The sequence below is a fragment of the Microcaecilia unicolor genome, chromosome 10 (genome assembly GCF_901765095.1).
Source record: "Microcaecilia unicolor chromosome 10, aMicUni1.1, whole genome shotgun sequence".
NCBI classification, from domain to species: Eukaryota; Metazoa; Chordata; class Amphibia; order Gymnophiona; family Siphonopidae; genus Microcaecilia; species Microcaecilia unicolor.
In genome coordinates this window covers 216,138,478-216,153,653 of record NC_044040.1, presented here as the reverse complement: position 1 = coordinate 216,153,653, position 15,176 = coordinate 216,138,478, and the positions used below count along the sequence as shown (strand labels likewise).

The window sequence follows — 15,176 nt, the reverse complement described above, 5'->3', positions numbered from 1 at the left end:
TGTTTGTATATAATAATGGCAGACAATTTGGATTTTAAATTTAGTGGATTTAGAATGAATTACTGATCTTTTTTTTCCGCATCTGAGCTCAGCGTGAGTTTCATATTTAGATACCTGAGTTATTCCTCTGCCCAGTTGTTTTCAGTCTGTTGCAGTTGAGGCAATGGAAAGTGAAATGACATATTCAAGGTCACAAACTGTCAGTGAGAGAAGTGGAATTTGAACCCTGGCTCCCCTGGTTCACAATCTGTTTTTCTGGCCTCCTAAGCTTCTGCTCCGCCACACCTTTTGGGATATTAAGATACGTAGTAGATGTACAGTTATGGATTCCATTGTTAAGATTATTATTTAGAAATAACATTAAAAAAAAAAAAATCTAGTTAGGTGACTGAAAAGTATGGAGAAAACCTGTTGCTTTGGTAACTCCAGGCAGGCATCCCCTGAGTGCTGGTACCTGCTTCTTTAACTTGTGAAGGTTCCATTAAATGTATGCTATACACTGGGGTTAGTGCACACCTCATATACTAAAATACATTCTGTAAGATGTCATTGGGAAAAGGTAGCAAACAAAATGACAAACATAGCTAAGACCCTACTGCCCTGATGGTGAACCTATGACACGCGGCCGCAAGTGGCCTCATACAGAGAAGCAGCGGCGTTCCTTGCTGACACCTGGGGTGGATCGCGCGACCTCCCCCCCCCCCCCCCCCCCCCCCGGTGAAATCACCCCCCCCCCCCCCCCGGTGCATGTTTACCCGCTGGGGGGGGTGCCATGTGCGCTTCTATTGGCTCCCTCCGAGTCCTCCGCTCGTTCCCTCCCTGCTGCTCCCTCTGCCCCGCCTCCTGCACGGCCGTTAGGGGATCTTTGACCTCACTTCCGGCCGGCGGAGCAGAGAGCAGCGGAATGCCGTGGGGGACGCATCTCTGGGGGCCCTGTGATCGCCATTACCACATAACCACAGCAACCATCATCCAATCTACTGTTCTGGGGTGTCGTGGATTTCTAATTGACCGTCATTACTGAGATAGGTGAGGGGGAGGCTGGGAGAGGCGAGGGCATGTGCTATGGGTGCCGTTTCCCGCCATTAGAAATAGCGGCAGCCATCTTAATTTACATAAGGTGGTCAGTTAGGCTAGTTAACCCCTAATTGCCTGCAGGGCTAACAGGCTATCTATAATTCTATCTTCTGTCACTGCCCCCCTGATGGAGAACCCAAAAAATAAAAAACCAAGGTTAAGTAAAGGAAGTGGTAGTAGCAGTAGCCGACCCTTTCAAGAGACATGGACCGAGATGTATGGCATTATAGAAAAAAATGGCAGATCATTTTGCGTTCTATGTACTGAAACGGTAGTAAGCAGAACGTGGAATATAAATAGACATTTTGAAACTAATCATTCCCAGCTCTTGAAAAAAAGTGAGGATGAAAGGAAGGAATACATTTCCAGGCAGCTACACTTTTATAAGAGCCAATCTAATTCCATCATTACATTTGTAAAAGGTTCTACAAATTTAACATCTGCAAGTTTGAGCATTGCTCACTCCATAGCTCAGCATGGAAAAGCACTCAGTGAGGGAGAATTTATTAAAGAAACTCTCCTAAGATGTGCACCAGTTCTATTTCACGATATGCAGAATAAAGATGCAATTATTAAGAGAATATCTGAGTTACCACTCAGTAGAAATATCAATTGAAGATTTAGCCAATGAAATTCAGCAACAAAAAAGTCACTAATAGGCAGATTAATTCCCCCTCCCCCTCACTTATCTTAGTTCACGGCACCCCACACAAGTTAAATAATATCAAGACCAACAAAAGAAACCGACTGACAGATGAACAAAGAAGTCACTAAGCAGGTAAGTTAAATAATTAGTTTTTGGTTTATTAAATACAGTTATATATTACAATTATACATTTTTGTTATTTAAACTATAAATATCGCAAAATAATGGTTTTTTTTTTTCTCGAAGTGACACACCACCCGAGTTATGCTCGGTTTTTTGGCGAATTTTGACACACCAAGCTCAAAAGGTTGCCCATCACTGCCCTACTGCATGTCCAACCAGAGTTACTGATTCTATGTAAAAATGAGTAGAATCTTCAAATCCTTGTTCAAAGCCCACCTCTTCAATGTTGCTTTCGGCACCTAACCTTTATCCTTTCAGGAAATCTAGACTGCCCCAATTTGACTGCCCCTACTTGACTGACTGTACATTTGTCCTTTAGATTGTAAGCTCTTTGAGCAGGGACTATCCTTCTATGTTAAATTGTACAGCGCTGCGTAACCCTAGTAGCGCTTTAGAAATGTTAAGTAGTAGAATGTAGCTACACCTACTGCATGTCCCAACAGAAAGTTCATGATTCCGTGTAAAAATGACTGGCACATAGACAGAAATACTAATATCCAACCAGAGAGTGGCCTAGTGGTTAGGGTGGTGGACTTTGGTCCTGGGGAACTGAGGAACTGAGTTGGATTCCCACTTCAGGCACAGGCAGCTCCTTGTGACTCTGGGCAAGTCACTTAGCCCTCCATTGCCCCATGTAAGCCGCATTGAGCCTGCCATGAGTGGGAAAGTGCGGGGTACAAATGTAACAAAATAAAATAATTCAATGTAAAAGTGACAGAATGTAGCCAAACCTACCTCATGTCCAATCAGAGATTTCTGATTCTTTGAAAACATGACTGACACATAGGTAGACCAAGTCCAACCAGAGAGTTACTGCTTCCATGTAAAAATGACTGGTAGCCAGATAGAGAACAGCCGAAAGGTGAGGTTTTTGAAATTAGCTGCTGTGTTTTCAACCAAAACCATTGGCTGCCCCTCAATAGAAAATGGGTCCCCTCCCCCGACAGAAAGCAGACCACCCTTCCACCCACCCGTTGGCTTCCCCAGGCCTACCTTTAGAAGCCCTGGTGATCTAGTGGCCTCATCGGGCCAATTTCGGAACCAAAACTGAAATTTGGTCGAGCTGTATAGGCAGATCTAGTGCTTGTCCAACCAGAGTGTTCCTGATTCCATGTAAAAATGACTGGCACATTGCCAGACCTACTGTGTCTCCAGCCAGAGAGTTTCTTATTCCGTGATAGACTGGTCTGTTTTGATATTTTGGGGGCCAATTTAGATTGGTTGTGCAACATGTACACGTGAATAATGACATTTGCATATGTAAATTCCATAAATAAGTGAATAACCAATTTTACAGTGCTGCTATTAGACAGCTAGATGGGTATCTTCATGATTTGGGTGATTAAAAAAAAAAAAGAATTGTGTTCCCAGTTTACAATGGGAATACATGTATATTAAAAAAAAAAAAAAAGTTCCCCATTGGTATTTTACAACTGCTCTGAGGACTTTGACTGCCAGTTACCTTCTTGTTTGGAGTTGATGTCTTGCATTAGTGATTGTGGGGAGGGAGTCCTTGTACTTGAGACATTACTGAATTAACACTACCTCAAGAATAGCAGTTTCACTCTGCGCCTTAATCTGCTCCTCTTGTAATTGCAGTCTTCTGAAATCCGGCACTTAGGCACTGGTAATTTTTGAGAATCAATGCTCTGCTTTATAGTTTGGCAAATAATTATGCAGTTGGCCGTATTCTTATCTGGTGTTTAGTGAGCCTTTATAAAATACACAAGAAAATAAGCACATCCTAACCTGGGCATCCTGTACAAATGAGGCTTTTTTTTTTTTTTTTTTGTAATCATCCTCTTACCACTTTGTCTGGGATTCTTGGCTGATATGTAATGTTTACTCTTCTCTTGCAGAAGGCCCTCAGTATCTGACTTCAGGAGAGGGGATGTTCCGAAGACCTTCCAAGGGACAGTCCTTAATAAGTTACTTATCTGAGCAGGACTTTGGAAGCTGTGCAGACTTGGAAAAGGTACAGCAGGAAGTTAGGGGCTTGTTGTTTCATCTTTCTAACTCATATTTTCTCAGTTATTGTGAATTGGCAGTACACAGCTTGGATGTGTTTCGCTGCTCTGTTTGTTATCAGCAGAGAATACCGATGGGAGTGGGGTGGCCGGTTGCAGTGACTGGTGATGCTTTCCAGTTTTGAATCAAGGTTTTACATGGTTCTACTTTGTACCCTGTTTTGGTGTCCCAGCAGCTCATGAAGGGAGGAATTTTGCAGCCCTTTATGCAAGAAACATTTTTCAGTGAAACGGGGAGGTTGTAGAACAAGAGGCCATGGTGTGATTAGGCTCAGAAATAACATTCAGAAATTATTTTTACAGGAAGGGTAGTGTATGCTTGGAATGACCTCGCAGTGGTATAGAGGCCAAATCAGTAGCAGAATTCAGACTAGCCTGAGACAAATGAAGTGAAACCAGAGAGCAAGTCAAATCTATGGCATTGTGACAAGAAGCAGTTGGCCAGACTAAGTTGTTTAATAAAATTTGCTATACTGCCTGATAAACTGTGATCTTTGCAGTTTACAGAATATAAAAACAATATAAACTAAAGATTAGAAAAACTCCATAATCGATAGGACAGACCTAACCAATTCAAAACAGAATGTAAAACATAGACCATAAGATCAAGGCGTCTACCACAGACACAAATGTACAAAACAATGTCGCTCAAACTCCTGAATCAATGTTCCGCATTTGACTTTTGACAGAACTTGTCGGTTTACAATAAAACTAAAAACAAATCATATTAAAGAAGGGAACGCCATAACGTCAGTGTCGATGGAAAGACCTAATCCAGTCATCCAATCGCAAGTAATTTACATAACACATTCGGAAAGAAAAATATCGTAATCTTTCTCTCTACATCTCAAGATTAAAAGCTTGTTTAAAAAAAAGTTTTTAGTAAACCTTAAATTTCTTAAAATTTGCCAGTTGTAAACATGATCGAAACTTTTTGCACAACCCAATAAACGAATAGCAGAGTTTTTTGTAACATTCGCAAGTGCTTCAATCTTGATGTTGGCAGACTGGCATACACTACATTTCCGTAGTCTAAAAAAGCATTCATCAGTGTGTGAAGACCATCCTCATCAGACAGATGTCTAACTGCATTCAGTTACCGTAAGGTATTATAACTTTTTTCACAACACCTGAAATCTGCTCTTTAAAACAAAGATGTTGATCAATTAATATTCCCAAGAATTTAAACGTACCAGCTAGCTTAATGCATTTTCCCAAAAGAGATGGAGCAACTGTTAGTGGAGTTTGATTCCCCACAAATGCAACATGCATGTGTTTTATTTATATTAAGTACCAAACAGTTAGACTTCAAAAATGTTTAGATGCAGTCACCTCTTAGTTGAAGTGCTGTAAGATCAAAAGTCACTGATGAAATTGTGGCAACCAGCAGCAGGTCATCTGTGTAATAACGAACCCCAAACCCATAGGTTTGTACCAAAGTCAATAATGGACACACAAATATCTACTATAATAAAACTCAACCTCAACGTTCTGAGGACACTGACATCAGTGAAGCCAAGCTCTGACTTCCTTCAAAAAGGTTTGAAGGTTCGTGGTGGTGAAGCCACCAAAATCGCTCCAGGCCCCGCCCTCGAGGGCGGAGCAATGGCAGAACAACGAAGGGGTTGGCAGGGAGGGAGGCGGGGGGGGGGAGTCGCTCTGGGCCCTGCCCTCGAGGGCGGAGCAATGACAGAACAACGAAGGGGTTGGCAGGGAGGGAGGCGGGGGGTGGGAAATCGCTCCGGGCCCCGCCCTCGCGTCTAACGTCATGACGTTGGGGGCGGAGCAATGCCAGAACAACGAAGGGATTGGCCAGGGAGGGAGGGGGTGTTTGCGACGAAAACCTTGCTAGCGCCAATTTCATTTGCTCTGAAACGGGCTTCTTTTACTAGTGTTGAATAAAATAGGGGATACAGCAGAGCCCTGAAGCACGCCACGTTCCAAGTCATAAATCTTAGATTGTGCTTTCAATTGGAAAGAAATAATTTAAACAAATTACATTCTTTAGGTCTGACAGGTGCTGTTTTTAATCTAGTACAAAGTAAGCCATAGTCTACTAACACGAAAGACGCCAAATCTACTAAAACTACCAATACAAAATCTCCACTATCTAATGTCTCGTGAAGCTCATTGAGCAAAGCAGTCAAAATTGTTTCAGTGCTAAATAAAAACCGGATTTGCCTTGAGTGGAAAGCGTGAACAGAACCAACAAAATTCAAAAGCTGTGCCCAAATCACCTATTCTGTAACTTTTTTGCCAGAAAGTAAAGATTAGACATTGGTCTATAGTTTGATGGAAGAGTCAAATCAGAAGAGGCTGAGTATAGGTCACACTAACACATGTTTCCAAGATACTTGATAAGTACAGATGTAAGATATTTTATATTGCTGGTCCAGTAAATTGGAATAGGGTACCTTTAAAGCTCGGGAATGTCACAGATTGTAAAGAGTTTAAAAAGGAACTTAAAAAAAAACGTTTATGCAGGCTTACAGCCAGGGGAAGGAGTAAGGATACTGTGCTTGGTTTAAAGATCTGATTGATGTTAGGCTTTGTTGTAAGTCTGATTTTTGTTTTTATAAGAAGAATGCCCTGATCCAAACTAGAATTAACCAATAATAATAGTCCATATTTATTTTATTTTATTTATTTTTGTTACATTTGTACCCCCGCGCTTTCCCACTCATGGCAGGCTCAATGCGGCTTACATGGGGCAATGGAGGGTTAAGTGACTTGCCCAGAGTCACAAGCAGCTGCCTGTGCCTGAAGTGGGAATCGAACTCAGTTCCCCAGGACCAAAGTCCAGTCCTCCACTGTTGCTACTATTTGAGATTCTACATGCTATTCCACTAGCAACATTCCATGTAGAAGTCGGCCCTTGCAGATCACCAATCTCCAATAGTAGCAACATTCCACGTAGAATCTCCAATAGTAGCAACATTCCATGTAGAATCTCCAATAGTATCTATTTTATTTTTGTTACATTTGTACCCTGCGCTTTCCTACTCATGGCAGGCTCAATGCGGCTTACATGGGGCAATGGAGGGTTAAGTGACTTGCCCAGAGTCACAAGGAGCTGCCTGTGCCGGGAATCGAACTCAGTTCCTCAGTTCCCCAGGACCAAAGTCCACCACCCTAACCACTAGGCCACTCCTCCACTCCACTTTAGAATTAAAGATCCTCTGAGAGGGAATAGGTAACCTGATGTCACTTTTGTCAACAAGGTCAAGGTACAGGCCTGAAATCCGAACCACTAGATGGTCCTTCTGCCTTCTTTTTTGTCTTTTGTCATGTTGACTTTCTTCAGTAGGTCTTAATGATTGACTTTGCCAATACACATCTATAAGAAGGTTGCACTAATTTCTATTGTAAACTGCCTCTGCGGGCATCTGGCAGGGTCTGACAGTACTGCACATAGGTGACCGATGAACTTGACCGCTCCTGTTCATGCCCTGATTCACTTTCCTAAGCTTTAGCTGTGTGTGTATTTTTTTTTCATGGTGAAGCCTGGCGGTCTGAGTTGCAGAATTTGAAATAAAACCCTGTTCTCTAGACTGTGAGTAGGTAGAACTTTTACTACTACTACTTACCATTTCTAAAGCGCTACTACACGTACGCAGCGCTGTACACTTGAACATGAAGAGACAGTCCCTGCTCGACAGAGCTTACAATCTAATTAGGACAGACAAACAGGACAAATAAGAGATAAGGACAAACAGGACAAACAAGCGATAAGGGAATATTAAAGTGAGGATGATAAAATAAGGGTTCTGAACAAGTGAATAAGGGTTAGGAGTTAAAAGCAGCATAAAAAAGGTGGGCTTTTAGCTTAGATTTGAAGACGGCCAGAGATGGAGCTTGACGTACCGGCTCAGGAAGTCTATTCCAGGCATATGGTGCAGCAAGATAAAAGGGACAGAGTCTGGAGTTAGCAGTGGAGGAGAAGGGTGCAGATAAGAGAGATTTACCCAGTGAACGGAGTTGCCGGGGAGGAATGTAGGGAGAGATGAGAGTGGAGAAGTACTGAGGAGCTGCAGAGTGAATGCACTTATAGGTCAATAAGAGGAGTTTGAACTGTATGCTGAAACGGATAGGAAGCCAGTGAAGTGACTTGAGAGCTGCTCTCAATTCAGAGCTAATTATTTAGCCAGTGCCTGTGTTCCTGAAAGGGCTTGTGGCTTTTCTGTCACTGCATTTACACTGTGAGCAGACCAGTGAGTCGTGACCCTGCTGCTCCTGAATCTTTAAGTCGGCCACTCGTGGGAATAAAAAAAAAATGCACACAAGAAAACTGATATAGATGTTACAGAACTGTTTTACTGACTGATCTATTTCTTACTGTGTCTAGGAGAATGCACACTTCAGCATTTCGGAGTCGCTGATTGCAGCCATCGAGTTGATGAAGTGTAATATGATAAGTCGACAACTTCGGGAGGATGATGAAGATGACGACAGTGACAAAGAAATCCAAGAGCTGAAGCAAAAGATTAGAATGCGGCGAAAGGAAATCCAGACTAAGCGCAACCTTCCCATCTACGGAGACCCGGAATCTGAAAGTAAGATCTCTCCGAAATCAGTTGTTGTATGTTTCTGGAAAATCTTTCGTGACCTGATCCAGCCTCTCTCTTTATTATAAGGGCATGAGTTCAGGTCACAGTCTCGATGATGGCTGTGCTAAGAGTACAGCGTCTAATCCAGTCACTGACAAATATCTCACAAATTCATGTCTCCGTCGTGTTCTTAGCCATTTACCTATCTGAAATTAGTGATGGATCTTGTACACTGTCCACTAGCTTTCTAAACGGATCTGTAAATCTGTGCTAGGTCTATTTTTCTGCCCAAGGTGGGGCTCAAGAGTGTCCTTTGACACTGAGGTTCTCCACCATGGAGGTGGATGTACGTGTTCAGAAAAGTCAGGAATGCTATAGAAATAGATTTCTTAATATTATAAAGTTTGCTCTGTCTTTGCTTTAAAAAAAAAAAACAATAAAATCATTCCTTTTTTTTTTTTTTTTAGCATGGAACCCTTTATCCTGTTAAGGGAGGGTTTGGAAATGAAGGTTTCAGATGATACAATGTGCTTTTTTTTTGTTTTTTTTTAAATGCTGTACATGATTTGCACACTCCATATGTGTTCATTTGGAATGTGATGATGAGACCCATATGGAAGACCCTCCCCTCATTCCCCCCCCCCCCCAAACTAGACATTTATTGGGTGAGTCTTCGTTGTAATCTTTCATGCATTCAGTGGACGATCATAGAGCCACGTGTAATCTTAGAAAATCAGCAAAGGATAAGTTACTGTCTGGTTTCTCCATTTTAAAAGCTGAAGAGAGGTCTTACATGGATGGTAATGGTGCCTAAAATTGCTTTTTTCTTTCTTGATCTGTTTTCTTCTCCTGAACTTCTTTTCAGGCTTCACAGCCACAGAGAGTGGGTCTCAGTTCAGCTCCCGTGATTCCATGAGACTGTCTGATTCAGGGTCAGTGGATGAGGTGGATGAGTACGAGATAAGAGGTGAGAACCCCACCTGTGTGGACAAAATGGAGTCAGACATTTCTGTCACATGGATTTAACCTCTCCTTTCTGTAATCTGAGAGATGTCTCCAGATCAGGCATAATAACCTTATTTACAAGATTTTGATCTGGAAGATAATGGATTCTGTCTTTTAAGGGAAACCATCAAACTAAGGTTAAAATACTACCTGCCCTTAAAGAGGCAATTTTCAAAGTCATTTTAATTAAACTCTGGAATTCTTTACTAGAGAATGTAGTAAAAGCAGTTAGCTTAGTGGAGTTTATAAAAGGTTTGGATAGCTTCCTTAAAAAAAAAAAAAATCCATAAGCCATTATTAAAATGAACTTGGGGAAAATCCACTGCTTATTTCTAAGATATAACAAAATATTTAAACACACATGAATACAAGTGTATTGCTTCTTCAGCTTATTGAGAGTGGAGTAGTCTCATATGTAACACACGATAAAGATTATTTGATTTTTCACCCAATGACTGGGTGTATTATCTGTGTGTATTGTCTAATCATTGACTGAACCTCCACCACCCTTTGCTAATCTTATATATGAAGATATATTTCTGTTTATCAATATGCTATCATCTAATTTTATGCAGCACTTAGCTTGAACAAGTTGGTGCTCTTAAAACCCCGACAGGTCCCCGTTTCGTGGCTACTTTTTCAAGGGGGAGTCACCAGTTCTAAAACCAAAAACAAGATGCAGCACAAAGTTACTTACAAAATTGTTCTAAAAGGCTTATTAGTTGTATAATTACTTGTATTCTAAATAAAATTGCTGTTAGCTTACCAAGTAACTGTCTCAAGTGCAACTGCAGCATTACTCTGTCTCTCTCAAAAATGGCCACCGCGTCTTTTTGTTAGTGCTCAGCCGTGCCAGCTGGTTATGAAGCTAGCTTCAAAATAAAAGTCCTTAACACAGTCTTCTAACTAAATAAAAGCCCTGTCTGAGACTAGTATAGAAAACTGCCACTGTTGATATTCATCTTGTATGTCTCGAGCGAACACTCCTTAATTGACCATTTGTTTGTGGCAAAAGTTTTAACATATCAAAAGATTTTTCTATATATTAGGAAATGGAGAAAATTGAAAAACATTGAAAAAAATTGTTAAACTTAGTGCCTATTGATAACTCTAGAACTGATATGGGAATATTCAAAAACCAGTGTACGTGTTTATTATAAACCATACAACCAGAGACAGAGTAATGCTGCAGTTGCACTTGAGACAGTTACTTGGTAAGCTACCAGCATTTTTATTTAGAATACAAGTAATTATACAACTAATACGCCTTTTAGAACAATTTTGTAAGTAACTTTGTGCTGCATCTTGTTTTTGGTTTTAGAACTGGTGACTCCCCCTTGAAAAAGTAGCCACGAAACGGGGACCTGTCGGGGTTTTAAGAGCACCAACTTGTTCAAGCTAAGTGCTGCATAAAATTAGATGATAGCATATTGATAAACAGAAATATATCTTCATATATAAGATTAGCAAAGGGTGGTGGAGGTTCAGTCAATGATTAGACAATACACACAGATAATACACCCAGTCATTGGGTGAAAAATCAAATAATCTTTATCGTGTGTTACATATGAGACTACTCCACTCTCAATAAGCTGAAGAAGCAATACACTTGTATTCATGTGTGTTTAAATATTTTGTTATATTTTGATGCTCGACAGAGCACAGGCACAATTGTTTATTTCTAAGATAAGCAGCACAAAATGTATTGTACTGTTTGGGAATCTTGCCAAGTACTTGTAGCTTGGATTGGCCACTGTTTGAAACATAATGCTGGGCTTGATGGACCTTCAGTCTGTCAATACTTATGTTCTTATGTTTTCGTGGATAAATAGCAATTGACATATGGAGTTTCTGAAGGTTAGATGCTTTTAGAGAGGATTTCTGCTAGAATGCTTGTGTCAGGGCAGGAAAATAATGTACATAAGTTGTATTTTTAAATGTACATGTATGTTTCACAGGTACTTTTTTTATCTGCATAAAATTTCAAGGGAAACTTTGAAATCTGGTCCAGCTCCCATAAAGTTTGTCCTAATGTGGGTAGTTTGGAAACTGTGTCCTAAATGTTTTTGGTGTGTTTTTTTTTTTTTTTGTAACACCTTGGTCTTGAGATCTTGTACTAAGGAGCTGATTGAAACCTTTTTTGGCCAGCAAGCCCTCACCAATGAAGTCATTTCATGTGCTGGATAAGGCCAAACCATGGTTTCACATTTTACTGAAAAGAAGGAATCCATCCAAGCGATCAGCCGCTTTTACTTATGGATTAATACTTTACAGCTGCTTAGGGGAAGTCACTGGACACTGGGTTTTTTATGAGTTAGATTCAATGTATGAAATGAATTTCTTGCTATGGGAGGCAGTCTACTAGAACACACTGTATTTCTGTTAACATCCATTGCACAGAACCTGCCCTCTCCTGTCTTGCATCAAATGGCCTCTAGGTTTAGCTAGACTGTCGGTATCATCTGATGAATGGAAATGTCTCGATTTGTGGCTGTAACTTATTGTGAGCTGAGAATTTGGAAATTGCTCAGATAATCTTAACACAGAGCAAAGGAAGTTGGGCACCATGTTTCTTACTGGAACTGCAATGCAAGAGTTGGCAATGTGGAACCACTTAAACTGGGATGTCCCAAAACTACTTTATTGGCCCAAGTACAATGTCTGTTCTGTCCCCTATATAAAAATTTAAGGAGCTAGTTTGGCTACAGAACTGTGCTTTTTTTTTTTTTTTTGCCTTTAATATTGAAACACTGGTAGCCGAGCGGTTGCATGAAACATTTTGTCGCTGTATCACACAGATGGTTATGATGGATCTAACCTGGTTCAAATGTCAAAGAACGGACTGTCGTTATCAATGGCTTCCTTATTTTCAGGTAGTGTACCAGCTTGCATAGCAGGGGTGCTTCATATATACGAGTGTGTGTGGTGTGTGAAATTTTTATTAGGGTGTATCTGAGCACCACAGGGAGCGTACATTTTAGATTGCAAGATTGGACTTCAAAGATTGAGTCAAAATAGAAATCTGAGCAAAACATTGTCTTTAGGTTCATTATTTGCAATGAGGGGGGACATTCAACCCCAGATAAGCTGCTTCCAGACTGGTTTTGCATTAGACTTTCATAGCTCCCTGTCATTCTCGGATCATGCCGTACACCTGTGTGTGTGCTCACACTTTCCTGTCTGCTTGGCTTTTCTTGGTCTGGGTTCCTGCAGATCCATTTCTTTAGGAATTGATAAACAGGTATCAGGTTTGGGGTAGACAGCTGTCTTCCATATCCTGAGATTGTGAACACTTTATTTTATTCTGTTGTCTATAACTGTCCTTTCATGGGTGATGAATAATGTTCATATGCTAAATTTCGCTATAATATCCTTAGTGCATAAATCCACATAGATTCAAAGTTCTGGCTTTTGCATGAAATCTCTCTGAGAATACTAACAGAATAAGACTGGAAAAGTGCTGGAAATTCCCCCTCTCATCGTGGCTGATGGTGATGATCTAGAAGCAGTGTCTGGCTGGAACGGAAAAGTACCGTTATTAAGTATATGTAAAGTGCTTTGATTGTAGCACAGAAAAGGTGGTATTTCAAATCCTGTGGGCTCGCTCTAATCTAACAGGAGATAAAACTCTGCTGTATTCGCTCTTAGGTAAGCAGTATTCCTTTTTTCCTGCAGGACCTCAGATACTTGCAATTTTAAATCAAGAGGGTCTCCTTGAAAATGTTGTTGTTGAAATGAAAAATAAAATAAAAACTGAAATCCTACACATTGTGTAAATTGGGGAAGCTTTTGGCATTATTCACTATGTTCCTGAGAATCTGTTCGCACTGTCATTTGATGTCGGAAATCACTCTAAATTCAGCTTGCCAGCAGTGGCCCGCTTCCAGTTCTGCTGCAGCTGTATCTTAAAATTCTCAAGGAGAATAATTACTAGGGATGGGCTGTTATTTTCAAAAACATAAGAATTGTCAATGACTTATCCTAAGTTGTTTCATATTCTCAAACGAAAATGAGTAGAAAAAAAACCCCATGACATTTCATGTTTTGTTCGCCCTCTTTCCACATAGTGCACGCAATTATGAGTGGAGGAGTGGCCTAGTGGTTAGGGTGGTGGACTTTGGTCCTGGGGAACCGAGTTCGATTCCCACTTCAGGCACAGGCAGCTCCTTGTGACTCTGGGCAAGTCACTTAACCCTCCATTGCCCCATGTAAGCCGCATTGAGCCTGCCATGAGTGGGAAAGCGAGGGGTACAAATGTAAAAATAAAACAAATGGAAAATTCTTGTAAGCAAGACATGTGACATGAAGCAAAAATTTCTGCCGTCCCATCCCTAGTAATTTCTTCAGGGGTCCTTCTGGATAGGCACTGTGTGAGTCTGGATTTTGGGCTATATTGTTGATCACACTTTGGTTTAAAGTGCTCAACAGTTTGTTTGAAGGGTTAAAAATAATCAGGTTGTATAACTTCTATAATGTATTACAGAGTGAGTGTAGAGACAGAATTACAGGGTACATTATTTATTTATTTATTTATTTATTTATTTGTAACGCTTATACCCTGCACTTTCCCACTCATTAGCGGGTTCAATGTGGTTTACATGGTACAATAGGTTTACAAAGTAACATAGAATGGATACAGCTGTAATAAAGTGAATAAACAGATGTTCGTTTAGATGTGGGTAGGTAAGAAGGGTAAGGAAGGAGAATGGTAGGGGAGAGGGGTGTGTTATGGGATTAGCGTATTGTTTAGTATGGGAGAGTATATTGGAAAGGTATGAGGAGGGATGTACTTAGAACCTGGAATTTGCCCCCCTATTTATCCTGTCTTCATAGTTTGATCCGGATAGCGCAGACATCACTTTTTTTTCCCCCCTAACTACCATATTTTCATGCGTATAACATGCACATCATATGTGTTTTTACAAAGCGTGCGCACCCCCTGTGTGCTATATGTGTGGGCACGCTCTACCGGTGTATTTTTACTAAGATGTGCCAACTGCAAAATTCACGCATTTGTTTTAAGGCTTTTTTTTTTTTTTTTTGCAGGTTTCATGCAGTAACAATGCCTGCAAGAACCTAAAAAGAAAAGTCGTTAAAAAAAAATGTGTGCGTTTGGCAATTAGCACATGTTGAACAAGATTTTAATTCCTGTGGAAACCACTTTGCTAGTCTGCATTACCATAGCACAAAGTCAAATTTATGCATCTTTATTAATCGCTCTTGAATAATCAATTCAATCTTAAGTCTTCTCGGACAGCATGTCTCAAACCAGTTGCTTTTTCAGGATGTCTGCGATGAATATACATAAGAGTTTGACATGCAGTGGAGGGCAGTACTTCAGGATTAGGGCCCTGTTTACTAAGACGCGTTAGTTTTTTCAACACACCTACAATTAGCGCAGGGCTATTGTTGTCAGACTTGTGAATTCTTGTACCAAGTAGAGCTCTGCTCAGCTCGGTACTCGGACCAGGTTCTGCTTGGTGGTCGGACAACCCCGGGTTTCACCTGCGCTGACTGCCGTTCCCCAGAGGTTGAGCCCCTAGGTGCGTGCGGCCTGCAGGACTTACGAGACGGAGATGGAAGCGAGGTGGTGAACGTATTGGCCAGGCAGGCAGCAGGTCAAGAGAGTAATCCAGGTACAGGCAAAGTCCGTAAGCAGGCAAGAGAGTAATCCAGGCACAGGTAGTCAAT

The 15,176-nt window shown here is 40.9% G+C and overlaps 1 protein-coding gene across 2 annotated transcripts in view; it reads left to right on the top strand.

The window, feature by feature from the left end:
* The window catches only part of RUBCN (rubicon autophagy regulator), an 84,969-nt gene that overhangs the window by 44,052 nt on the left and 25,741 nt on the right, over window positions 1–15,176 (top strand). The window contains exons 9-12 of one of the 2 annotated variants that reach the window (XM_030216062.1): window positions 3,766–3,881; window positions 8,279–8,486; window positions 9,346–9,447; window positions 12,284–12,358. In XM_030216062.1, coding sequence (XP_030071922.1) covers window positions 3,766–3,881; window positions 8,279–8,486; window positions 9,346–9,447; window positions 12,284–12,358 — 501 coding nt within the window. The remainder of the gene's footprint in view (window positions 1–3,765; window positions 3,882–8,278; window positions 8,487–9,345; window positions 9,448–12,283; window positions 12,359–15,176) is intronic. The other variant, XM_030216063.1, reaches the window with a different exon arrangement.